The 21,511-nt window shown below is 35.6% G+C and overlaps 3 protein-coding genes across 3 annotated transcripts; all 3 read left to right on the top strand.

Annotated features, from left to right (window-relative positions):
• Positions 1-4,205: 4,205 nt before the first annotated feature.
• Positions 4,206-5,847, top strand: MONOS_15474 (uncharacterized protein; the record flags this gene model as incomplete). Its single annotated transcript, XM_067868352.1, has 5 exons — positions 4,206-4,211; positions 4,306-4,501; positions 4,583-4,643; positions 4,709-4,883; positions 4,951-5,847. The coding sequence occupies 5 exons, from the start codon at positions 4,206-4,208 to the stop codon at positions 5,845-5,847; spliced, it is 1,335 nt and encodes a 444-aa protein (XP_067732644.1).
• Positions 5,848-6,529: 682 nt separating this feature from the next.
• On the top strand, positions 6,530-7,027 carry MONOS_15473 (uncharacterized protein; the record flags this gene model as incomplete). The annotated part of the gene is made up of 1 exon (XM_067868351.1): positions 6,530-7,027. One exon carries the CDS (start codon positions 6,530-6,532, stop codon positions 7,025-7,027), a length of 498 nt encoding a protein of 165 aa, XP_067732645.1.
• Positions 7,028-14,228: 7,201 nt separating this feature from the next.
• On the top strand, positions 14,229-15,821 carry MONOS_15472 (putative DDE superfamily endonuclease; the record flags this gene model as incomplete). Its single annotated transcript, XM_067868350.1, has 1 exon — positions 14,229-15,821. One exon carries the CDS (start codon positions 14,229-14,231, stop codon positions 15,819-15,821), a length of 1,593 nt encoding a protein of 530 aa, XP_067732646.1.
• Between the last annotated feature and the right edge of the window lie 5,690 nt (positions 15,822-21,511).

Raw genomic sequence — 21,511 nt, forward strand, 5'->3', positions numbered from 1 at the left:
AATGAGGGATGATTCATATGTAAGAATATTATTAGATTGAATTAATTGAAATAAAATATTGAAAAAAATTAATTTGCAAACAAGAAATGGAATAAAAGCAAAAAATAACAAATAATAGAATAATATAGAAAACCTTATAAAATGAGGAATTGTGCCTTCATTGTTTCTCGCACAGAGTTTTATGGAGATTGTTTGTGTAGGTCACAACAGAGTGGAAAGATTTGGCGTCTCTATGATTTTTATGCAGAGGCAGTTCAGACAGGCATTTCGATGCTGGTTGTCAATGCACACACTCACAAAATGACCAATGCGATCAACTTACAAATCCCTGTCAAGAATGTCTGTTCACAAGAAAAAGAGAAAAATAAAAGCAAATAGTTCAAAATTTTTAAAAGAATATGAAATAAAAAAAAAATAAGCAATTTATTATATATTGATAATATTTCTTTGTTAAATAAAAAGAAAATAAACACAAACATTTATTCCAATCTTCTCCATCACCAACATTGATCCGTTTGAAATTCTGTTTTTTCTCTCGCCGAGCTCAGAATATCCTCCACCTTTGACTCTCTTCCCTTTCCTTAAACACCCCATCTTTAAAAATCTAGTCAATTTTGTTTGTAATAAGCCAAGTTTCACCAAAGATAAAAGTATTCTTTAGCCAGTCTTCTAAAGATTTCAACACTTGGGGAGTGAAACTTCGCCTCTTCTCCAAACTTCTTCTCATGTGTTATAAACTGTGTCTTCTTTTCATTCGCAATCCTCTTTGGCTATATGATAAACTTCTACGCCTGTGTTTCTTCCCTGCTCGAATCAGACAACAAAAAATCCAACTCAGACTGGTAGATTCCACTGAAGCTTCCATTTCCTCTCTTCTCTGCTGCTTCCACCACATTCTTCTCTATCTAGTCCGTGTTATCGCAAAATTCCAACCACACGAAGCTTCCATACTCTCTTCCATTGTGCCTGTCCATGCAGCGCAGAAAGCGGCACTTTCAAGAGATCTTCGCAATGGTGCCTGTGAATAAGATGAGCGGGTCATTCGCCTCAAATTTCTCATCCGTTACCGACGACCGGCCATTCCAAATCGAGTTCTCATTCTGTTCATAGAACAGATTCATTTTCACATCCTACACCACACACGAAACAAACAGTGAGCATTCGATGTTAACCTGAGGAATCTCAGGAGCCCACTCCTTCTACTGCTTTCTCCGAAATAAATCTATCGCGAACTGAGGGTCAGACGAAGGCCTCGGTGATGGAGCGCACAGAAGGCTGTCGCGAAAAGCACACAAAGTATTCTGTACATGTTGCGAGTATTGGATGACGTTAATCTCCTCCATTTCTGCGTCTGCTCCGTCACTCCCATCAAACCTCCTTTGCGCCACAAGCACTGTCAGCGCACCTTCCTCTCCTTCTCTTCCCGGATTATCGACCCTTTGCCTCTCTTTCTTCTTCTTCTTCAGCAGCAATTGTAATTAGCAGATATTGTCAATTTCGGATTTTTTGTTCTCTAAAATTGAACCAACTTCAGCTAAATATGTTTTGTGACTGGACCAGGAGGAAGATCCATATGTTTCATCTGTATTTGCTGCTTTTTTTTACAACTTCCATCGCTAACAAGCTTGGTCCCATTCTGCTCGTGCTGTCCTATGAAGATAACAATCCACCAGAAATCAAAGCATTTTATATTCCTTCACCTCCTTCGTCTCTCTCTCTTCTGCTTGAAAGAAAGCCATCATCCATTTTTCCTAAATCTCCCGCTTCGCCTCCACAGTCAGCTCATTCTCTGGGAATCTTTTCATTCATCTTCCGCTTGTCTTTCTCCTTTGTGGATGTCTTCTCAAACATTCGAGTAAGTTCGTTGTGGAAATTCTCCGGAGCTGCAACATGCTTTGCATTCTCTTCTTCTTCTTCTTTTCTTCTTCTTCTTCCTTCCTTTCTGTTATCCCTTTTCCATCATTTTCTTTTAGTGAAGGCATTGGAGGAAGGTTTGTTTTTATCAAAAAACCAGAAATTTGGAAGAGGAAGAAGAAGAAGAAGACAGAAGAAGAAGAAGAATAGGAAGACGAAGACGAAGAGGAAGAAGAAGAAGTGAAAGAAGACTTTTTATCATTTTCTTTAAGAAGTTTGTTGGTAATTTTGATTATATGGAACATAATTTTTTTGATCATCCATTTTCAATGTTTTTTTTCGATTTCAAAAATCAACATAAACAAACAGATTTTGAAACCACATTTGAAATCGCAAACAATATAATGAAATTGAAATTTAATAACAAATGAGAAATTTATTATCAACGTTTAAACGTCCAGAAAAAAAATTTTTTTGAAATGAATTTCAATTTTTATAAAACATAAACCAAAAATGCCGGTTTCTTTTTAAATTATTAATTATTAATCAACAAATACAAAATATCAACAATCCCTGTGAAGTTCAGTAATTTCATGATCGATGATTTGATTAACAAATTCCATATAAAAAACAATTTGTTATTGTTCTTTCAGAAAACATCTTCAAAAAAATAAACGAACACGATAAACGAAGGACGTTTTCGATAATTTGAAGATTTTAACAAAAGTGCATCTGTTCATTTTCTTCAATGATGAATAAATATGCAATGATAAAGTTAAGAAAAAAGTTTTAATTTTTTTGATATTCAAGTGTTTTTATATAATCATGGTCTTGAAACAAAATGTTTCTTTTTCCTTTTCAATCAAGGTTTATTTGATTTGATTTGCTTATCAAATTGTTTCCTTTGATCATGGGCATTTCGAAAATATTAACCAATGAAAAGAAGCTTTTAAAACTGTTTAACTGGTATTTTATGTATTCTTGGTTGATTTATTAAAAACATATATTCACCTTGATTCTATTCTTATCTTTTTCATTTATTGAAACAGTCAATATGACAGTTTTTCGGAAATGTTTTATTGTTTTTTGTTGTAACTTGAATTGGAAATTCAAAATTCAAACTTTCGATAGAACAATGGATTTTTTTTATTTGAGAGCAAAATCGAAGGAGATTTTTCGAGAAAAGATGATTGAAAAGAGAGAAGATCAATGAAATTCAGATTATTTCGAAGATTTCTTGAAATGGAACATAGCAATTGTTTATTTTTGATGAAAGGAAAATTTATTTCGAAATAAAGAAATGATAAATGGATGAGATAAAATGAAAAAAGGATTTTTCAATTATATCTTTATTTCCGTTTAAGAAAAGGTTATTATAGAGCTTTGTGTTCAATGGATTCAAAGGTTTCTCTCACCAGAGGAAAATGCAGAAGAGCATGTGAAAGAAGATAGGAAGCTATCCGCAAAAGGAATATATGTTTCTTCCGAAAACAATGCTTCAGAATGAATATGTGAAGAAGAAACGAACCGGATGAATAAGTTGGGAAACATGAGAGATGACAGCAAACTCAACATAGCAAATCAATCGGAAGAATACAGCAACTCCAACCTGACTTGGCAGGTATGCAAATGTTGCACAGAAGAAACCTTCAATTCATAAGAATTGAAAAGGATTAAAGAGTGAATATGATTAAAACAATTTGAACATGAATCTGATTGAAATTGCTGTTGATTTATCAAGATGCATTAAGTCCCATTTTGCTTGTTCATCCTAAGGAATCTTTTTTTCATTAGCTTGTTCATACACATTCATAGAATCAATCCGATTTTTATTTTTTTATTCATTCCGTAGCAGTTCCCTCCTTCCCTGATATCTTCAATCCTTTCACAAACAAATACAACTTAGAAGAAAGACAGAATTCATTCAAGAGACAATGCTGCAACATATTACCGAAGAATGTCATGCCTATAATTCCAGTTGGGTGAAAAAATTTGAAAAATTACAATTTTTCACCTGATTTGTTCCACAAAAAATCAACGAATGTTTTCAATCAACCGTAATTTTTTCTTGTTTGATTTATTCATTCTTTTATCTCAAACATAAGCATTTGACATATTTAAAATTACAGTTTTCTTCGTATATGTTATCAAACTGGTACAATTTTTAAAGTTTATTTGTATTTTTTTCTGTTTATAAACTGCAATTCATTCAACTTGAGTTTTCTTTTGCAACTTTTTTGACAAAATGAGTTTCACATATCTTTTATTTGAGATATAACAATCATTATCTATGTAATCTCATAATGCAAATGAAACAAATTAACATTAGTTTATTATGGAGATTATTAATAATGATTGTGTGTTCCAACTTTTTTTTGTTCACTTTCTTGTTTGCTGTTTTCGCTCTGTTTTTGAGCTTTATGTGTTTTGTGTGCTCTGGACTACGGAAAGAAGTTGACACCTACTTCACTGCCATCGCAGATAAAGCGCGCCGGGTCGCCGTTTGGGGGCGAAAGCACGCAATTGCTCTCGACGCCGTTCCAGCCTTCGAGCGCAACGAAGCGCGCTTCCGGGGCTGCAGGCGGGCAGACGAAGTTGCTGGATCGATCGTTGACCCCCATCCGGAGAGAGGATGCGATTGACTCAAGTGTGTGCTTTGGGTATTTGTTGTTTTGTTTTTGACGAGTTGGCTGTCTTCTGTGGGTGTGGGGTTTTTGTGATGCGCCAGCTGTTGCGGGACTGGCCTTTGAGGAGCCTCGTGGGATGGAGGAAGACAGGACTGGCGATTTGTGTGGCAGTTCCTTTGAACGATGAAAAAAATGTGATTGAATTCTGTTTGGTGTATTTTTTTCAGGAACCCGCCGTCGCAGATTGACGACAGCGACTACTTCATGAGCCGGGCGAGGCTGCTGGCATCGAGGAAAATAACGTTTGGGGCGATGGAGCGACTGAGGAGCTATTTTATGCCGATAGAGGGGAATATGTGTAGAGAGTCGCGAGGGCCGCTGGTGACGTACACGAGGGAAGGGGTGAGGCGGCTGGGGGCAGGGGAGCAGATTATGCACAACCAGATGTGCATTGATGTGACGCTTGCAGATGTGGGAGAGATGCTGGGGAATGCTGCACAGCGAGGAAGGAGAGCTGCTGCACCAGATACGAGTGGAGTATGAGCGTGTGTATGGGGCGCTGTGGAAGGAGCAAGAGGCGGGGGCAGCGCGGGAAGGGCGGCTGCAGGAAGAGCTGAAGAACAAGGAGGAAGACCTGGAGAGGACGAAGGCGAATGCAGCTCAGATGCTGAGCGAGACGTGCGCGAAGTGCGAGGCGCAGGTAGCGGAGCTGGCGGGGGTGAAGGAGGGGCTGGGGCAGCAAATCCGGGAGCTGAAGGAGCAGCACGAGGAGGCGAAGCAGGAGATGGAGAAGCGGTACTCGGAGTTCAACATGCTGCTGCAGAAGATCCGGGACGACGAGCGGATCTCGAAGCGGACGAGCGGGCTGGCGGAGCAGCTGCAGGAGAATGACAAGATCATCCGGATGCGGGAGAGGAAGATCCTGGAGCTGAGCGAGAAGTACAATGCAGAGGTGAAGGAGCTGCAGGAGCAGCTGGCGGAAATGAAGGAGAAGGCGGAGTTTATTGATGTGGGGACTGAGAAGGAGAAGAAGCGGAGAACGCAGCAGGGCGGGGTGGTGAGTGAGGACAGCAAGGGAGCAGGAGCAGGAGCAGGGGTGCCGCTTGCTACGCCTTTTTCGTTGTCGTCTGCGGGAGGTGGAGTGGTTCCGTCTTCAGCGTCGTTGATCCTGCCGTCGGGGCTGTGTGAAAAGTTCCAGGAGAAGTTTGTAGTTAGCATCGGGGATGGCAGCGCTGTGATGGTTGGGCCAGACCCGAGAGGTAAGGGGGTTGTTGTGAAAGTGGGGAGCGGGGTGAGTGTTGTGGGCAAAGCAAACAGCTGTTGGGGAAAGTGTTCCAGTGGTAGAGAAGGAGGAGATATAACATGAGGCAGAAGAGAAACAAGTGGAAAAGGAAACGAAAATGATGATGGTGCTGTCAAAAGTGCAGGAGCAGAAGAAAATGAAGAAGTTAATGAAGAGACCTAGGAGTGACTGATTTTGCAGGTGAAGGAGCTAAAGAAACAGGTGGTACGGTGAAACTTTTACGTGAGCATGGAAGGTGAGGTTGATGAGAAAGGGGTAACTGCGCTGTTATTGCTGGAAGTTCCAATGGCGACGGAGCGGCTGATGAGAAAAGAATCATGATCGTAGGGGCAGGTGGCGTCAGAAACGGTGCATGTGCTTCGGATGTGGCCCACGTGGAGGTCGTCTGTGTCGATGGAGCGGCTGCTGCCGTAGCTGGTGCGTAAGCTGTCTACGTTCAGGGTGATATTCGGAGACAAGGTTGAGGCAGACGTGGGCGGGGGTGGTGCCGGGTGGAGAGGGGCAGGGGCAGGGGCAGGGGTTTGGGGACTTTGTGTTCATGTGAATGTTGGAGAAACACACAGAGCAGAAGAAAAGTGAGCGGGTGCCGCAGGGGATAATCCACGAAGTGGAGTTTTTTTGGATGAAATTTGTGGATGTTAGGTTTTTGGTGAAGCTTGTGCCGGAGGAGTTTATGATTGACGAGCTATTGTTTTTCCAATTCTTCTAAACGGTGCTTGAAGGAGCGTCGAAGAAGAAGTTCAAAATGTTATTTGGGGAGTTCGAAGGAATGCAGTCGAAGAAGTGGGAGGCGGATAAATCTGTGTTTCTGGGGTTTCTGCAGAACTACTTCCGGGCAGAGGCAACGAAGCGGAAGGAGTCGATGAATGCGCTGTATGATGCGATATGCAGTGGCGATTCATCAACATCATCATCGGCTTCATCAACAACATCATCGTCATTGTCATCGCCAGGGGCAGTGCGCAGAGGGATCACGTACTCGGAGCTGGAGTCTCTTCTGTGTGTGTGCTATCCGCAGACGCCGCAGGCGCTGTCGCTGCGGATCTTCCGGGATGCGTACCGGCTGTCGGGCTGCTGTCTGCCATCGTTTACGTCTGTGCTGGAAGTGTGTCTGCAAAATGACTTCATGATGCGCTACTTGAAGCTGCCGGATGTGTGCGACACAACAGACCGGTGGGCTCCTCTGAAAGCGTCTGAGAAAAATGCAGCTGTGAAGACGGTTTATTGCGGCTGGACAACCTAGTGTGGGTGCTTTCGGGGGTGTTGGCAGGTGTGTTGGCAGGGGTGTCAGCAGGGGGTAGGGCTGAAACAGCGAGAGGTGGTTGTTCCGAAGGCGGTGACGAAGAAAGAAGTGAGGCGAGAGACGTTCCGGATGATGCAGCTGCTGGTGGAGCTGGTGGAGCTGCAGCTGGGGAGGAACGAGGCAGAAGGAGTGATATGAATTTGGCTTCTGCAGAGAAACGGGAAGTGTTTGAAGCTGTTTCAATAGCCAATGGCATGCAGGCAGGAGGGAAGAGGAGCCATATTTTTCAATGTTTCACAATTGTCTGCTTCTTCAGCTCCATACTAATAAGTTCTGAGTTCGAAAGAGATATCCATAAACAATATGTTCCTTTCTTTTGAGTCAACATTATGTTCGATCGATCCATCAGTTTACCCGATCACATTTTCATCAACAACTTCAATCTCAACGAAATCGTCTTTATTTCCATATTCTTCTTTTTTTTCTTAATTTTTCCCTCTTTTTCCCCCTTTCTCTTTGTTCATCTTCAAATTTTTTTTTCATTCTTTTTCATCCACTTTTCTCTTTCAATCCATGTTTTTTAATAATTTTCTTTTTCTTCATAATCAAACAGAATTTGTTTTCTTTCACTCAATTATTTGTTAGACATCTTTTTTCATCATTTCATCAATTCCTAACTCTCGCTTTTTGCTTTACAAGATTCTTCATAAATGCCTTTCAAAATATTCAAAAAAAGTTTTTTTTCTTTTCCAATGATTTTTATTTTTTCGGCTGCTCATTCTTCAATGCGCCTCTTCATTTATTATCTTCCGATTTCATAAACGCACTCAGCTCTCTCTCTCTTTCCACATTCCATTAGCTTTCGTTGGTATCGAACATACTTGAAAAAAATAACCTAATTTTAATTTTAAACAATACACCAAAAATAATTCAATTTCGAAAAAAAATAATTCGATTTCGGAATTAATAATTCGAAATCGAAAAAAAATAATTCGAATTCGGAAATTATTAATTCAATTTCGAAAAAGAATATTTCAAATTCGAAAATTAATATTTCAAATTCGAAAATTATTAATTCGATTTCGAAAATTAATAATTCAAATTCGGAATTTTTCAAATGAACATATCCATGTTGAATAATGTTAGAATTCAACATTGAAAGTTTATTGATGAATAATTTCAAATGAATTTACTTCAACTTATATATATTTTTCCTTAAAATTCGAAATAACATTAAAATAAAAGTTTATAAAACAAAAATAAAATAGACTTTGTTTGATGCAATTATTGTTCGCTAATCTTTTTGTAATTTCCTTGATAAAAGCACATATGATAATATATTTTTCAAACTATAATTTAAAAAAAAAAAAAAAAAAAAAAAAAAAACTAAATAACTTTGAACAATTTCGCTGTTTCTAAATTTTCCTTTCCTTTTGGCTTTTTCAATACAACTCTTCTTCTCATTTATTTCTTCTTTTTTTCTTTTCTTCTCCCAAAACTAATCCAACCATTCCATCCCTTCCTTCTCCCTTCATTCCTCTCTCTCCATGCACTCAACCATCTTCAAACACACCCACAACCCCATCGATGGAGCCATCCTCCCCAACCTCAACAGCCCCTCCACTTCCCTCTCAACATTCAACACCTCTTTCCTTCACCAAACACGCTCTTCACCAAATGCTGCTGTTGAACACATTGGAACTGAATCTCAAAGAGCGAAACCTGGAAGATTGACTTCATTCGATTAGAACAGTCATCGTTTTGAGTGGTGTGAATGGAATGATTCAAATGGACAAAATGATTATGGAGGTGCTCTAAAAGTCAACTGCACAAATGCAAATCTCACAATCACTTCTTGTTCATTCAATAATTGTTCTAATACAAATCACGGTGGAGCGTTATCCAGTTACAGTTTACAGAATGTGAACATCGCTAAATCCAATTTTTCAAACTGTTCGGCATTGCATGGAGGCGCAGTCCATGCTACAAGTCCACGATCAAATTCTGTTTGGACATTCTCAGAAAACAGAGTGGAAAGTTGTTCAATAACAAGTTGGTGCGGAACTGGTTGGTATTTTTATATTGGCGAGTTTTCTTCAAACGGAAATTTCATGTTCACCAAATGCAAGTGCATTTCAAATTCTGGTGGTAATTCTGCTGGTTCTTTAACATTTCATTGGCCTCCGAAAGAAAAACCAAGTCAGTTTTCAATTAAAGAGTGCCAGTTTATTGGCAATACATTGACTGCATCATCTATTTATGGTGGAGCTGGTATGTATTTCCATTTGTTAAATGAGTGGATAAATGGAACAAATATCATCATATTCTGTTTCTTCGATGGCAACACGCAACTAATGGCAGAGGAAACGATGTGTTCTTCAGCGGTAATAGCATAACCCAATCTCCTTTCCAGCAATGTGGCTCAACAACTCCAACGAAAAGAGTCTGGAACGCAGGAACCGCTGAAAACTCCGAGTATGTTGGCAGGTTTTGGCTTTTCCTTCAAAATTCTCCAATGAAATGCTTTTCCTGCTTCCATCTCTCGTTTTTTCTTTCTTTATCATCGCCTCTCATCTCTTTCCTTATTCTCTTTCTTTTTTCATAACTTTTGATTTCTCTTGTAATTCATCAATTTGTCTTCTTTGTTGTTTCACTTTTCAATTTTTTTTTCTCTTCTCAAGCATCTTCCTTTTCTTATCCAAATAATCTCTTTTGCGCTGTTCAACCATTCTTCTCTTCTCAGATTCAACTTCCAACTCAAATCTCTTAAATCATTTCTATCTTATTTACGTGCATCATATTCAATAAAACCAGGAACTGATTTCTCTTTATCTTCATTTGTATTTCTTCTGCTTCTTTATCTGATTTAAAAGAAGAAGAAGCCACAAAAGAGCAGGGCATTTCGACCAGCAAAGTTCAGCTGCCTCGCATTCAACTGTCTGTTATGACGATTGGATAGAGGATGAAACAATAGAAGATATAAATTCTGGCTGCTAAGTTGTTTTGGTGGCTGCTCTATCGAATTGTTCAAATTTAGTGAATTAGATTGTTCATTCAATGCTTCTTCAAAAGATTCTGGTGTTTGTGAACTCGCAGCATCCTTCTCAGAATCTTCTTCATTTTTCCTCCCTTTTCGTTCTCCCTTATCTTATACATCCTCCTTTCCCCTTATTCTCTTCTCCTCATTTCTCACCTTTCGATATGAGCACCCAGCCGAATGCGCCTGCATCTCTGTGTATTGTCGCAGCAAAGCCTCATCTTTCCCTTTCATCTCTGTCACAACAGAATTTTTCATCTAATAGCCTGAACTTCCGTGTGGTTGAAGAGATGTTACCAGAAAAGATAGAAAACAACCGTGAAAAGACGAAGAATAAGGAGGAGAAGAAGAAAAATCAAACCGAAGACTATTCTGCACCTGCAAATGCATCTGAAACGGCAGCTCGGCAGCAGAAGATGACGAATGAGTTACAAGAAGCTGAACAAAATCGAAGTTGGAAATCGGCGTTAAGTCGCCTTTCCTACCGCTTATCATATCAAACAAAAGAAAACGTCTCCGCTGTTGTGAAGTTGTTTCCATCTCTTCATTCGCCTCAGCTTAATCTTCTTTCAAGACGTTTTTCTTTCTGTTCTCTGAAAGAAAGAATATTTTTTCTTTCATATTTTCTGCAGAGATATCCATTTTCAACTTGCAATAACGGTGCATGTAGAGGAGCGAACGAATAACTAACATCACCAGCAGATGTCAATAGAATACTTGGTTTATGGGAACTTTTGGAATTCTTGCAAAAAAATGGAGTGATGTTCAAAAGAGGATGTTGATGTTGTTGCTGCTGCTTTTGATGATTTGAATGCATTGAGAGTGATTGTTCCAGTTTTTCCATTCTATCTGTTCTCCCTCAACAACCAGAATCATCTTCTTTGCATTTCTTTCTTCTTCCATTTAATTTTGTTTCATTTTTTCATCTTCTTTTTTCATTTCTCCTATTCTTTCTATTTCTCTCCATTCATTCAATGTCAGTTCATTAACATTCATCTTTATCTGAAGATTCATCTGTTCTTGATGAAATAGAATTATGCGCGAAAGCGAAGACAGCAAAGCATCAGAAGAAGAAGACGAAAGAAGAACATCGCTTCCGATTCGTTCTGTATTTATTATTTTTAACGAAGAATGCATAGGAGAAAATGATGAAATGGATTGGGATGTTGCAGAAATATAAGACGAATACGAATAAGAATACGAAAATGAAGAAAATGAAGAAGAAGAAGAAGAAGAAGAAGAAGAAGAAGAAGAAGAAGAAGAAGAAGAAGAAGAAGAAGAAGAAGAAGAAGAAGATGATGATGATGATGATGATGATGATGATTGAGGATTGAAATAAACATGATGTGAAGGGAAGAATAAAGAGAAGAAGAGGAAGAGGAAGAGGAAGAGGAAGAAGATAATGATGATGATGTGGAGGAGGAAGAAATAGAAGAAGTGGAAGAAGAAGATTCAGATGCGTTTCTGTGAAAGTGACTTGTCTCTCTTTTCGGTTGGGCTGATTTCCTAGTCTTCTCTGTGAAACTTTTTCAATTTTTTGCCATCTTCACCTTGTTTCGTTCATCTGAGTCAATGTAAATGTCATAAACGATTTCCAAAAAAGAATCTCCAAAAACGATGGATTATCGATCAACGCACAAAATATTTTTTTTTTTTTTTTTTTTTTTTTTTGATCAGATTCATTCCATTTTCGCTTATTACGTATCCAAAAGAAGGAAGAAGATGAAGCTGAAGAAGATGGTTAAAAACTGTTATTTGAAACAAAATATGAAGAAGATAATGAAAAGACATCTGGAATGAATCACCTCTCTCTACCGGGGCTTTTCTCTGCTTATTTTGAGTCAAACGAGAAGAGATCTGTTGCACCTCTGGCTGATAATTCTACAAAGATGAATCACTAATATTTTATTGTGCAATCAGTAAAAACATTTTATGTGTTGAATGAAACAGTCTTTTTCTATTGAAGCATTTCTGCTGCAACTGGCACACTATCAGATGAAATGATGTCGATGCAGAATAATCTTTGGCTGAAGAATTTCCACAACGTTTTCCTGTCGATCCACTGAACATGTAATTTTTATTCGCTTTTTTCATCCCTTTGATTTCTCAGTCGGTTTGATCTGGGTTCACAAACAAAAAAATGAAAGGCCCTCTCAAAAAAGTTGTCATTCTCCATATAAATTGAAGTTCTTAGAATTTGTGCATCTTTGCTGCTGTAGTGAAATTTTTTTCCTTCTCTTTGTTCTTCAAAACCGCCTAATTTCGAATTCTTTCAACAGCCTGAACGAAAAAAAAATCATAATCACTTCAAAAAAATAACAACAACAAACCTTCAAAACGTATTTTTTAGCCAATGTCTATATTTAATCCTATTGGCATCTGTTTTTTCAATTCAATTTCATTATTCCTTCCTTTTTCAAGTGTTTCATCATCTGATTCGCAAATCATCCTTTCCATCAGTTGTTTCTCCATCAAATGCAGCGATTTCTTGCTCATCTGAAAAATGTGAAATTTATGCATTCAGCTCAAATTCTTTCTTTCTCAATTCAAATCCAATCAGATTCAACAAAAATTAGCAGCCAATTTCCTCTCAATCTCTTCACCCTGCAAACTTTTCATATGACTCTGCTCTCCCAACTAGATAGTCACCCTGCACAACGAGATATCCCGCTTTCATTCATTTTCAGATATTTCCACCTGCTGACCTGAAAGAAACACAAAAACATTCAACAGATAAATGTTCATATATAAAAAATAAAATAATACCAAACGGACCTTCAAATATTTTTTTCCAAACACACTCATCTTCACAGCCATCTTCATTCACAAAATCAATCTCTTCATTTCAGCATCAGAATGGTTGAAAACAGCATTGCATCCTTCTCCTCAAAATACATTGTACATCTCACTGGAGGGTCTTCTCAGCCCGTACACATTGTTATGGATGCCCAGAGGTGTTTTTTCTGTTTTTGGTATGATCTTCTCCTTTAATAATATTCTCAACCATCCAAAACAGTATTTGATGTTTATCTCATCAGCACACATTACAGGAGGGATATAGGGCAGAGAAGAGATGGAAGAGGATTATTTGTGGTAGGGGGTGGGAGTTGAGTGTTTATTTGAATGTTATTATTTCGAGAGGGTTTTTTGAATTCAAGAAACTCTGAAACAAAGGGTTGGGGGAAAAGCATGTGCAAATTTGGAGAAAAATATGTTGCAAATACATAGTGAAGTGGCTGGAAATTGTTAAGAAGCGTTTATTGTTGATGTGAGAACGGATTTTGATTAAAAGGAAAAGAGGGTAAAATTGGACAAGAAGAAGAATTTTCTGAAGTGTTCAAATGGAAGGAGGGATATTTTTTCATGAGAAGAAAAGATTTTATGGAAGAGAATGGGAAAGATGAAGAAAAGGAAGGGATTGATATTTAATGAGATAAAGGATAGAAAACAAAGAAATGGAGAGATAAGAATATATTTTTAGATTGTTGCTGATTGGATATGATGTGACTGGATGTGAAAGAGCTCGACGAAGGGATTGAGAGAAGAAGAAGAAGAAGAAAAAGTTATGAATACATTATTTTATTAGGAAATTTATTGATTATTTTTTTCAAACAATAAATTAAGTCAATTTTTTGTTTTTATCTTATTTGAATCACTTTTTAATTATTATTCAAGTTTGCATATAATAAAAAGAAATTGGTCGTTCTCAATCTTTGTTATTTGATATCAGAAATAATTTTCATCTTTTTTTCATAACTTCAAGTTGAATTAATGTTTTTTAACAAAAATTTGGACTGTTATAAACTCAATTTAAAAATATTTTTTGTTTCATTTTGTATTTTTCATATTAGTTCATAATTTCTTTTCATCCCGCTATTTATATTTTTCACTTCATTTTTTGTATATATCATTTCTCCATATACACAAATAAATGTATTTTGACATGAAACCTGTTTCTTATGGGGGGGAAATGGGGGGGTTTCTCCTCCATTTAACTTTCATAAGAAACTGGTGGGTTACATGGTGAGTAAATCCCACAAATTCATGTCAAAAAATTTTCAGTGAAGAATTACAACTACTGAGCAATTTACAGTTTAATATCAATATGGAAAATTAATTACTATATTTGAATTTCTAAATAATGGGAATGAAGAAAAATTACATATGAGCCAAATTTACGAAAAGGAAAAGCACACTATTGAAGAGTTGGATCAAAGATTACAGGAATCAGCCTTGCATTACACAACTGATAAAATCAACTCAAAACTTAAAAGATCTTCGCAAGAATTAGAAGAAGTCATAGAAGAAAAAACCCGTCAAATTCCACCTGCAATTGAACCTGAACCTATAAACATTCCTGATGATTGCCTCCAATTAGTTGAATGTGAAGTTACAAAAACAAAAAGGAAGCGAGGACTCCCGAAAAAAGCTGTGGTGCCAAAGATCAATGCAAAAGAGAAAAAAAAGTACAACATGCTTCCGAACAACATGAGGAACTTGCTGAAAGCCGACAAGCAGGAAGGGAAAACTCTAGCAGAATTATCGGAAAAATACAACGTGAGTATATCAACAGTTTCAAAAATTGTGCACGAAGAAGAGCCTCCGAAACAGCGAGGAGGAAAGGTCTACGAAAAAATTACAAAAGAGGCATCTAAAAAAATGGCAGAAATAATATTACGAAAACCAACGGTTACAGCAAAAGAATTGGCAAGTTCAGTTGCAGATGTTTGCACATCACAGCCATCAGCTTCAGCGATTGCAAAGCACTTGAAATCAAAAAAAATGGAAGAACATGAATGTCAGGTGTTCTCTGTGAAAAGATTAAGAAAATATGAAAAAGCGAGAGCAGACGAAAAGACAATGCAACTCAGGAAAGAATACGTGCAAAGATTTCTTCAAAAGCAAGTTGGTGGGAAAATGATAATTTACATCGATGAGACTGGATTTAAATCGCTTGAACTACAAACAGAAGGACGCTCTCCAGTGGGTCAGAGATGCATTCAGTACAGAGATAAAACAAAAGTGGAAACGGTAACTGCAATTACAGCGATTTGTGAATTCTTCGAGATAACACATGTGACATTTGTCGATGGAACTGTTAACGATCAAAGCTTTCGAGTGTTCTTGCTATCACTAATGGAAAAGTTACAAATATTCGAAAAAAATTCTTGCGTTTTCGTGATGGATAATGTGGGATTGCACAAAACAAAAGAAGTTACAGATTTAATATCATCAAAGAATTACGAAGTTCTTTACACTGCCCCTAATAGCTGTGAGTTGAATCCCATTGAATACGTATTTGGTATTTGGAAATCTCGATTATCTATTCCAAAGACAGTTCGTACCAGTGAACAACTGATTACTCATTTAAACAAATCACTGGCTAATATCACAAGAACGGAAGTTGCAAGTTGCATAAACATGGTTAAATGCCACTATCTTCCTTTGGCACAACAAGGAAAGGATTTGAGTGAAGTGTTTAACTTTCAACGACTGGATGATGGAGAGATACGAATTGAAGATATAACTGACGAACTAGAAGATAACCAAATTGTTCCTTGTTCATCGGCATCTGCTTCTGCTTCTTCTGCTGTATCTCCTTGTTACGTTCATCACAGCTTTGAACAAGTTAATGCACATTTCTCTTCTCAAAAAGACCCTGAACTTCCTTCGTCTGTGATCGAGGTTCCTGATTCGAATTCGTCGCAGGAAACAATTCATGAAAATGAAAAAAATAACGATATGGATGTTGACTAAAAATTGCTTTTTTTTAATTTTTATTTTTTGTATTTTTTAATGAATGAGTGAAGTTTTTCTTTTTATTGTTTTCTTTTCTTCACTTAAATTTTTTTTTGAAAACAATATTAACATTCATTTCAACCAATCTGTCAATGAATAATCAAAAACAAACTTAAAAATAAATTAGTGTTTTTTTTTGAAAAGAACCTCTAAAAACAACATTATATAACTATTTCAATCGCAATATTATGAACATAGAATTAATTTGAAAAAATTTAGGTACCTTCGAAATCGAATTAATAATTTTCGAATTTGAAATATTAATTTTCGAATTTGAAATATTCTTTTTCGAAATTGAATTAATAATTTCCGAATTCGAATTATTAATTTTCGATTTTGAATTATTAATTCCGAAATCGAATTATTTTTTTTCGAAATTGAAATATTAATTCCGATTTTGAATTATTCTTTTTCGATTTTGAATTATTAATTCCGAATTTGAATTATTTTTTTTCGAAATTGAAATATTAATTCCGAAATCGAATTATTTTTTTTCGATTTCGAATTATTAATTCCGAAATCGAATTATTTTTTTTCGAAATTGAATTATTTTTTTTCGAATTAGAATTATTTTTGGTGTAATTGACGAAATAATAATAATTCAGACAATTAGTAAACCAATAACTTTTGTTGTGATTATTCTTCACAAATTTTCTTCTTTTTTTCTGAGAACGAAATCTGTTAGTCTCGTCTTTGCTTCGTTATTAATTCCTAAAAAAAATAGTCAAATCCCTACTTCTTTTTATTCTTTCACTCAAATGACTCCAATTGCTCGCCTCCTAAAAACAAACAAAGAAAGTTAAAAGGCGTTGATGATGCTGATGTAGATGAAGGCAAAAACGGATAGGAAAATAAGGAAGGTTAAGAAGAATTTAAAAAAAAAGATAACTTGTTGAATGAAACATGGCGAAAATGATAAAAGCGAATAACGTTTATGAAAAATACATATATTTAACAAAGAAAAGTTGATCGGAAGGAGCGCAACAAAAAAAATAATCTGGATTATTCATTTGAAGGTTGAAAAAATTACAGAAAACAGAAATAACATTGAATAAATTCTTGCTTGGTTCTGGAAGATTATGAAGATGCAATTTGATAAATTTCACTTGTCATAATCTTCCAGAAGTTGCGGAAAATGAAACAAGGAGAAAAAGAGGTTTTTTGGTAAAGGGTTATTCGAATGTCAGTTCAATGAAGAATAAAAGATGAAGAATTTAATTCAGTTGCAAAATTATTAAAAACTTAAATTGTCAATTGTGAACAATTTTCCTATCAAACATAACGTTGAAGAATTATTTTGAAAATAATAAATAATTGAAACTGGAAAGTTCACAAACTGATATCGCTTCACGTTCCGACACATTGTGAAGAATTACTGTCTTTCAGAGAAGTCTTGTGTTCCTTTTTTTGTCAATAGAATGATAATGAATTTTATTTTGTTGGATAATCAAAACAATTTCATATAACCTATTATTCATTTCGCTCATCTTTTTCAATTTATTTTGCGGTTAATAATTTTCATTCCTTTGTTCCTTTCATTCGTTGCTTTGTTATTTTCAATGCAACATTTTCGATTTAGCTGAACTTCTGTTTTTGAAAAACAATTACATAAAAATAAGCTCTATTTATTGATCAAATATTTCCTTCTGCAGTGTTTCATAATTGAAACATCTTCTCTTTTCGAATCAGCTGCAAACAACAAAAAGTTAAAAAAGTTTGATATGAAGAGAGGAACAACAGAAAAGATGAAAACAAACAGTTTTCACAAGAAGTTCACTTTAAATTAATGAATTTTCCATTTCCGCATTTACAAAGTTAAAAAATATTCGACAAAGTTTCGATAATTAAGTTTTTTGTATAAAAGATGGGAAAAACCATTATTACTTCGTCAATTTGTTTGGTTTCGCATCGAATTTCTATTCAGAAATAACTGAATAAATGCTTTTTTCGGATCTATCTGCATCTCGTAAAAGTGAAAAGTGCGCAGATGTCTGGAATTTTATTGAGGAAAAATCCACTTATCAGGCTGTGAAAATGTTGAAGTTCATGTTCCTTCACACAAATAAAGGAAAAAAGTTTTTCACAAAGATTCAGAAAATTTTTGATGGTTTGTTATTGGTTTTTTCATTTATTGAGGTTATAACTTCCATTGTTCAAAATGGCAACTTCAGAAAAATGGAAATGTATTTTATTAAGAATAGCAAGTCTATATAATTCGGAGGACAACAAGCATGTAAAAGTGGCACTGTTGAAAACAGTTTGCCATGAATATAGCTTCGATCAATTGGAGAAGTATGGATTTAATTGCACAATAGGCAATAATAAATATGCAAAACAGAGCTCCTCGAATTTAAGTTTCGATGTTTCTCAAAGGAAAAGGCAATCTTTTAATAACACAAAATCAAGTTTGTTGGTTCAAAATGCAATTTAAAGGATTATTTCGATTCATCAACTTATTCTATTGTTTAACTCAGAATTAAGTTTTGAAGATGTAATCAAGTTTGAAAAATTCATTATGACCAACTCAACAGAATCTTCTGAATGTTCAAGATTTGAGAAAAAATACAATAAAAGTTTGTAATTTTTGTTAATAAATTAAAAACTTCATATTTTTTTCGATCATAAATCTTTTTTGAAAAAATCAGAGAAAAAATCACTCGAAACTTATAACGACGATTTCACAATTTTGAATTGTGAAGATTTGCATGAAAAAGACGTTGATCCACTTCGTAGCTTTTTCGAATCAAATCGAACTGTTTCGAACAACATTTCGGATTCATTTGTAGATGATAACGTGCAAGGACAAATGGAAGATGATAGTGACAATGATTTATTCTTGGACGTTGATAAAACAGATGATATCGACTCGATTGATCATTCTTCCATCAGAACGAGCAAACAAATTGAGTGTTCTTGCAATGGAACACAAGAAGCGCAATCATTTTCTCAAATATCAGACATAGCAATGGATATTGAATTACCTACAGATGAATCATCCAGAATTATTCATGATGATTCAAATACTTGTGATGTGATTTCCATCTCTGAAGAAAATGAAATTATTGTTGATATGGTTGATACACAATCATTTATGGATAATTGTCCATTTACACCTTTGCCAAACATTGGAAATACCTGTTGTGTTGCATCCTTGGTTCAACTGTTTCGATCATTATTTCAACGATGTGGTCAATTGAAAAGGCGAGTGGGGAAGTTCGCTCAAATATCATTGAATCTTCATTCTCTTTGCGCACCTGAAATAATAATGGACAAAGCTCGAAACTCGAAAGAAGAAGTGAAATGGACGAATGAATTCTTAACTCGTTGGTACAAGAAAAACAATCTATCAATTGGTTGCCAACAAGAATTGTACTGTGTATTCGCAAAGATGTTTCAAGATTTAACATCTGTGACACCAGAACTGAATAATTTAAGAACACAACAATCTGTTATCAAAGAACATGCACGATTTGCAAAGAATCCTTCAATGGAGCATCAGAAACAACTCCAATAATCAGGGTTCAAGGATCCAGCATTCGTGATGCATTGAATAATTCCTTTGAACTTGATGAAAACAATTCGAATAATCGCAAAGCCTTTTGTTCCAACTGTGATGCTGACACTTATCATTTATCTCAATTCAAAATTTCTCACTTCCCTCGATTCTTGACTTTTTCACTTGAACAAATAACTAACCAAAATTTAGAAAACTACAAGATTCATTTATCATTGTCATTCTTCAATGAAAAAGGACATCAGAAGGTGAGTGACATTACAACAAAAGATGGAGACAATTATTCACTTACATCACAACTGTTTTTCACAGGAAATGACAACAATGGTCATTTCTTTTGTATTTGCAAAGAAAGAAACAAATGTTCTCAAGATTCCTCAATGATAAATGATTCATGGTTTTTATGCAGCGATGGAACAGTGTCAAAAATATCCAATGAAATTTCAACAGAATTTACTTATCATTTGGCAAATGGAGCAAAACCATATATATCTGTTTACGAGAAGATAGAAAAAAGTGTGAATGATAACATCAGCAATGTGTTATCTCCAAACTTGATGTCAACAGTTGTTCATAACGAATTGAATTCGAGAGATAACAGAAGCATTAATCAATCATTTCTGAACCTGAACGAGGACGAACAAATAACACCGTTTATTCAATCAAATAGTGATTCCTCTTTTGCCAACGATATCGGAGATTCATTTCAACTTCCACCCAACTCAACATTTCACTCATCTCAGCAATTAACCTCAACATTTCAACATATAAATTCCACATATTCTGCTTCAACTCAAACATTTCAGTCAGCACCTTTAACTACAAACACAAATAATAAACATAAATTATCTTCAACTGTTTTCCATCCTTCAATTTCTGACATTCCAGCTCATTCTTCCAATTATTATAGAAAACCAAAAAAATCTGTCAGATTAATCAACACATCAAAAGTCAAGCTGTTCGAAAAGATGAAAGATGAACTTGATATAGAGATGTCGCTAAGCACATTTTATAAGAGGACAAAGAATCTCAAATAGGCAAAAAAAAGAAGTGATCTTTGCGACTTGTGTGTCACTTTTGAAAGTTTACATAAAAAGAAGAATTTCCTCAAGGCAAAAAACGAAACTTTATGTGAGAAAGATCAATCAACATTGAAATTAATCGAAAATCATCGTAAACTAGCTAGACATCAACAGCTTTATTTCCGTCAATTGAAGGATAACTTAAACTCAGATGAAGCTTTGATTCTATTTGATTTTAAAGAAAATTGGTCCCTGCCAATACGTAAAAATCAAATTTGCAAAGATTTCTATGAAAAAGTTGAAGTTTCTCAACTGTGTGTTATTGGATTCATCAAAGATGAGAAAGGCAACTTGGTCAAACACATATTCAACTTTTTTTCAAACACTCTATCGCACGATTATCGCTTTTCAATTGGTTGCCTTCAAGAAGTGTTAAATCACCAGTTGTTCAGTCAGAAAGATTGTTTTCATTTCATATGCGATACAGGCCCCCACTTCAGAAATTCCTTCCTTCTTCACTATTTGCTGTCAGACAATTCTTCATTTGCAAAAGGGAAAAAAACTACTCTATCATTTTTCTGCGAACACCACGGAAAATGCGAATGTGATGGAGAGTTTGGCCATTTATCAAAATGCATTCAAAATGAGCTTGACGATGAAACAGTTATAGAAAATGTTGATGATCTCATTGCGTTCTTTCAAAAAAATGCATCTCATTGTGCCTCATACAAAAGAAATTCTATTGATGGAAGAGTAAAGCTGCATCGTCATTTTTTAAGGTTTGAAATAACTTGTTTCGGTTTTAATTTCTTTAATATTATTTTCCATTGTTTATTCAATAAATTTTTTGTTTGAATCGACAACAGGTTTTATCCATCAAACAAAATACTTTGGAAAAAAATGGAACTGAAAAATATGAAAACTTATTTATTTTATGAAAAGCGTGGAGGTGAAGTTTTCAGATCAGTCGCATCGCCATCCAACGGCAAAGGAAAATACAAAGTGCAGTTCGGAGAAAAAAGAGTTAGAGACGAGAGGCCTTTTTAAACATTTAAAACTCGAAACAAAACTTGACAACCACACAGCGTGGGAAACAATACCTTAAGGTTGTT

The sequence above is a fragment of the Monocercomonoides exilis genome (genome assembly GCF_001643675.1).
Source record: "Monocercomonoides exilis strain PA203 chromosome Unknown scaffold9-1957334, whole genome shotgun sequence".
In the NCBI taxonomy this organism is placed as follows: domain Eukaryota; phylum Preaxostyla; order Oxymonadida; family Polymastigidae; genus Monocercomonoides; species Monocercomonoides exilis.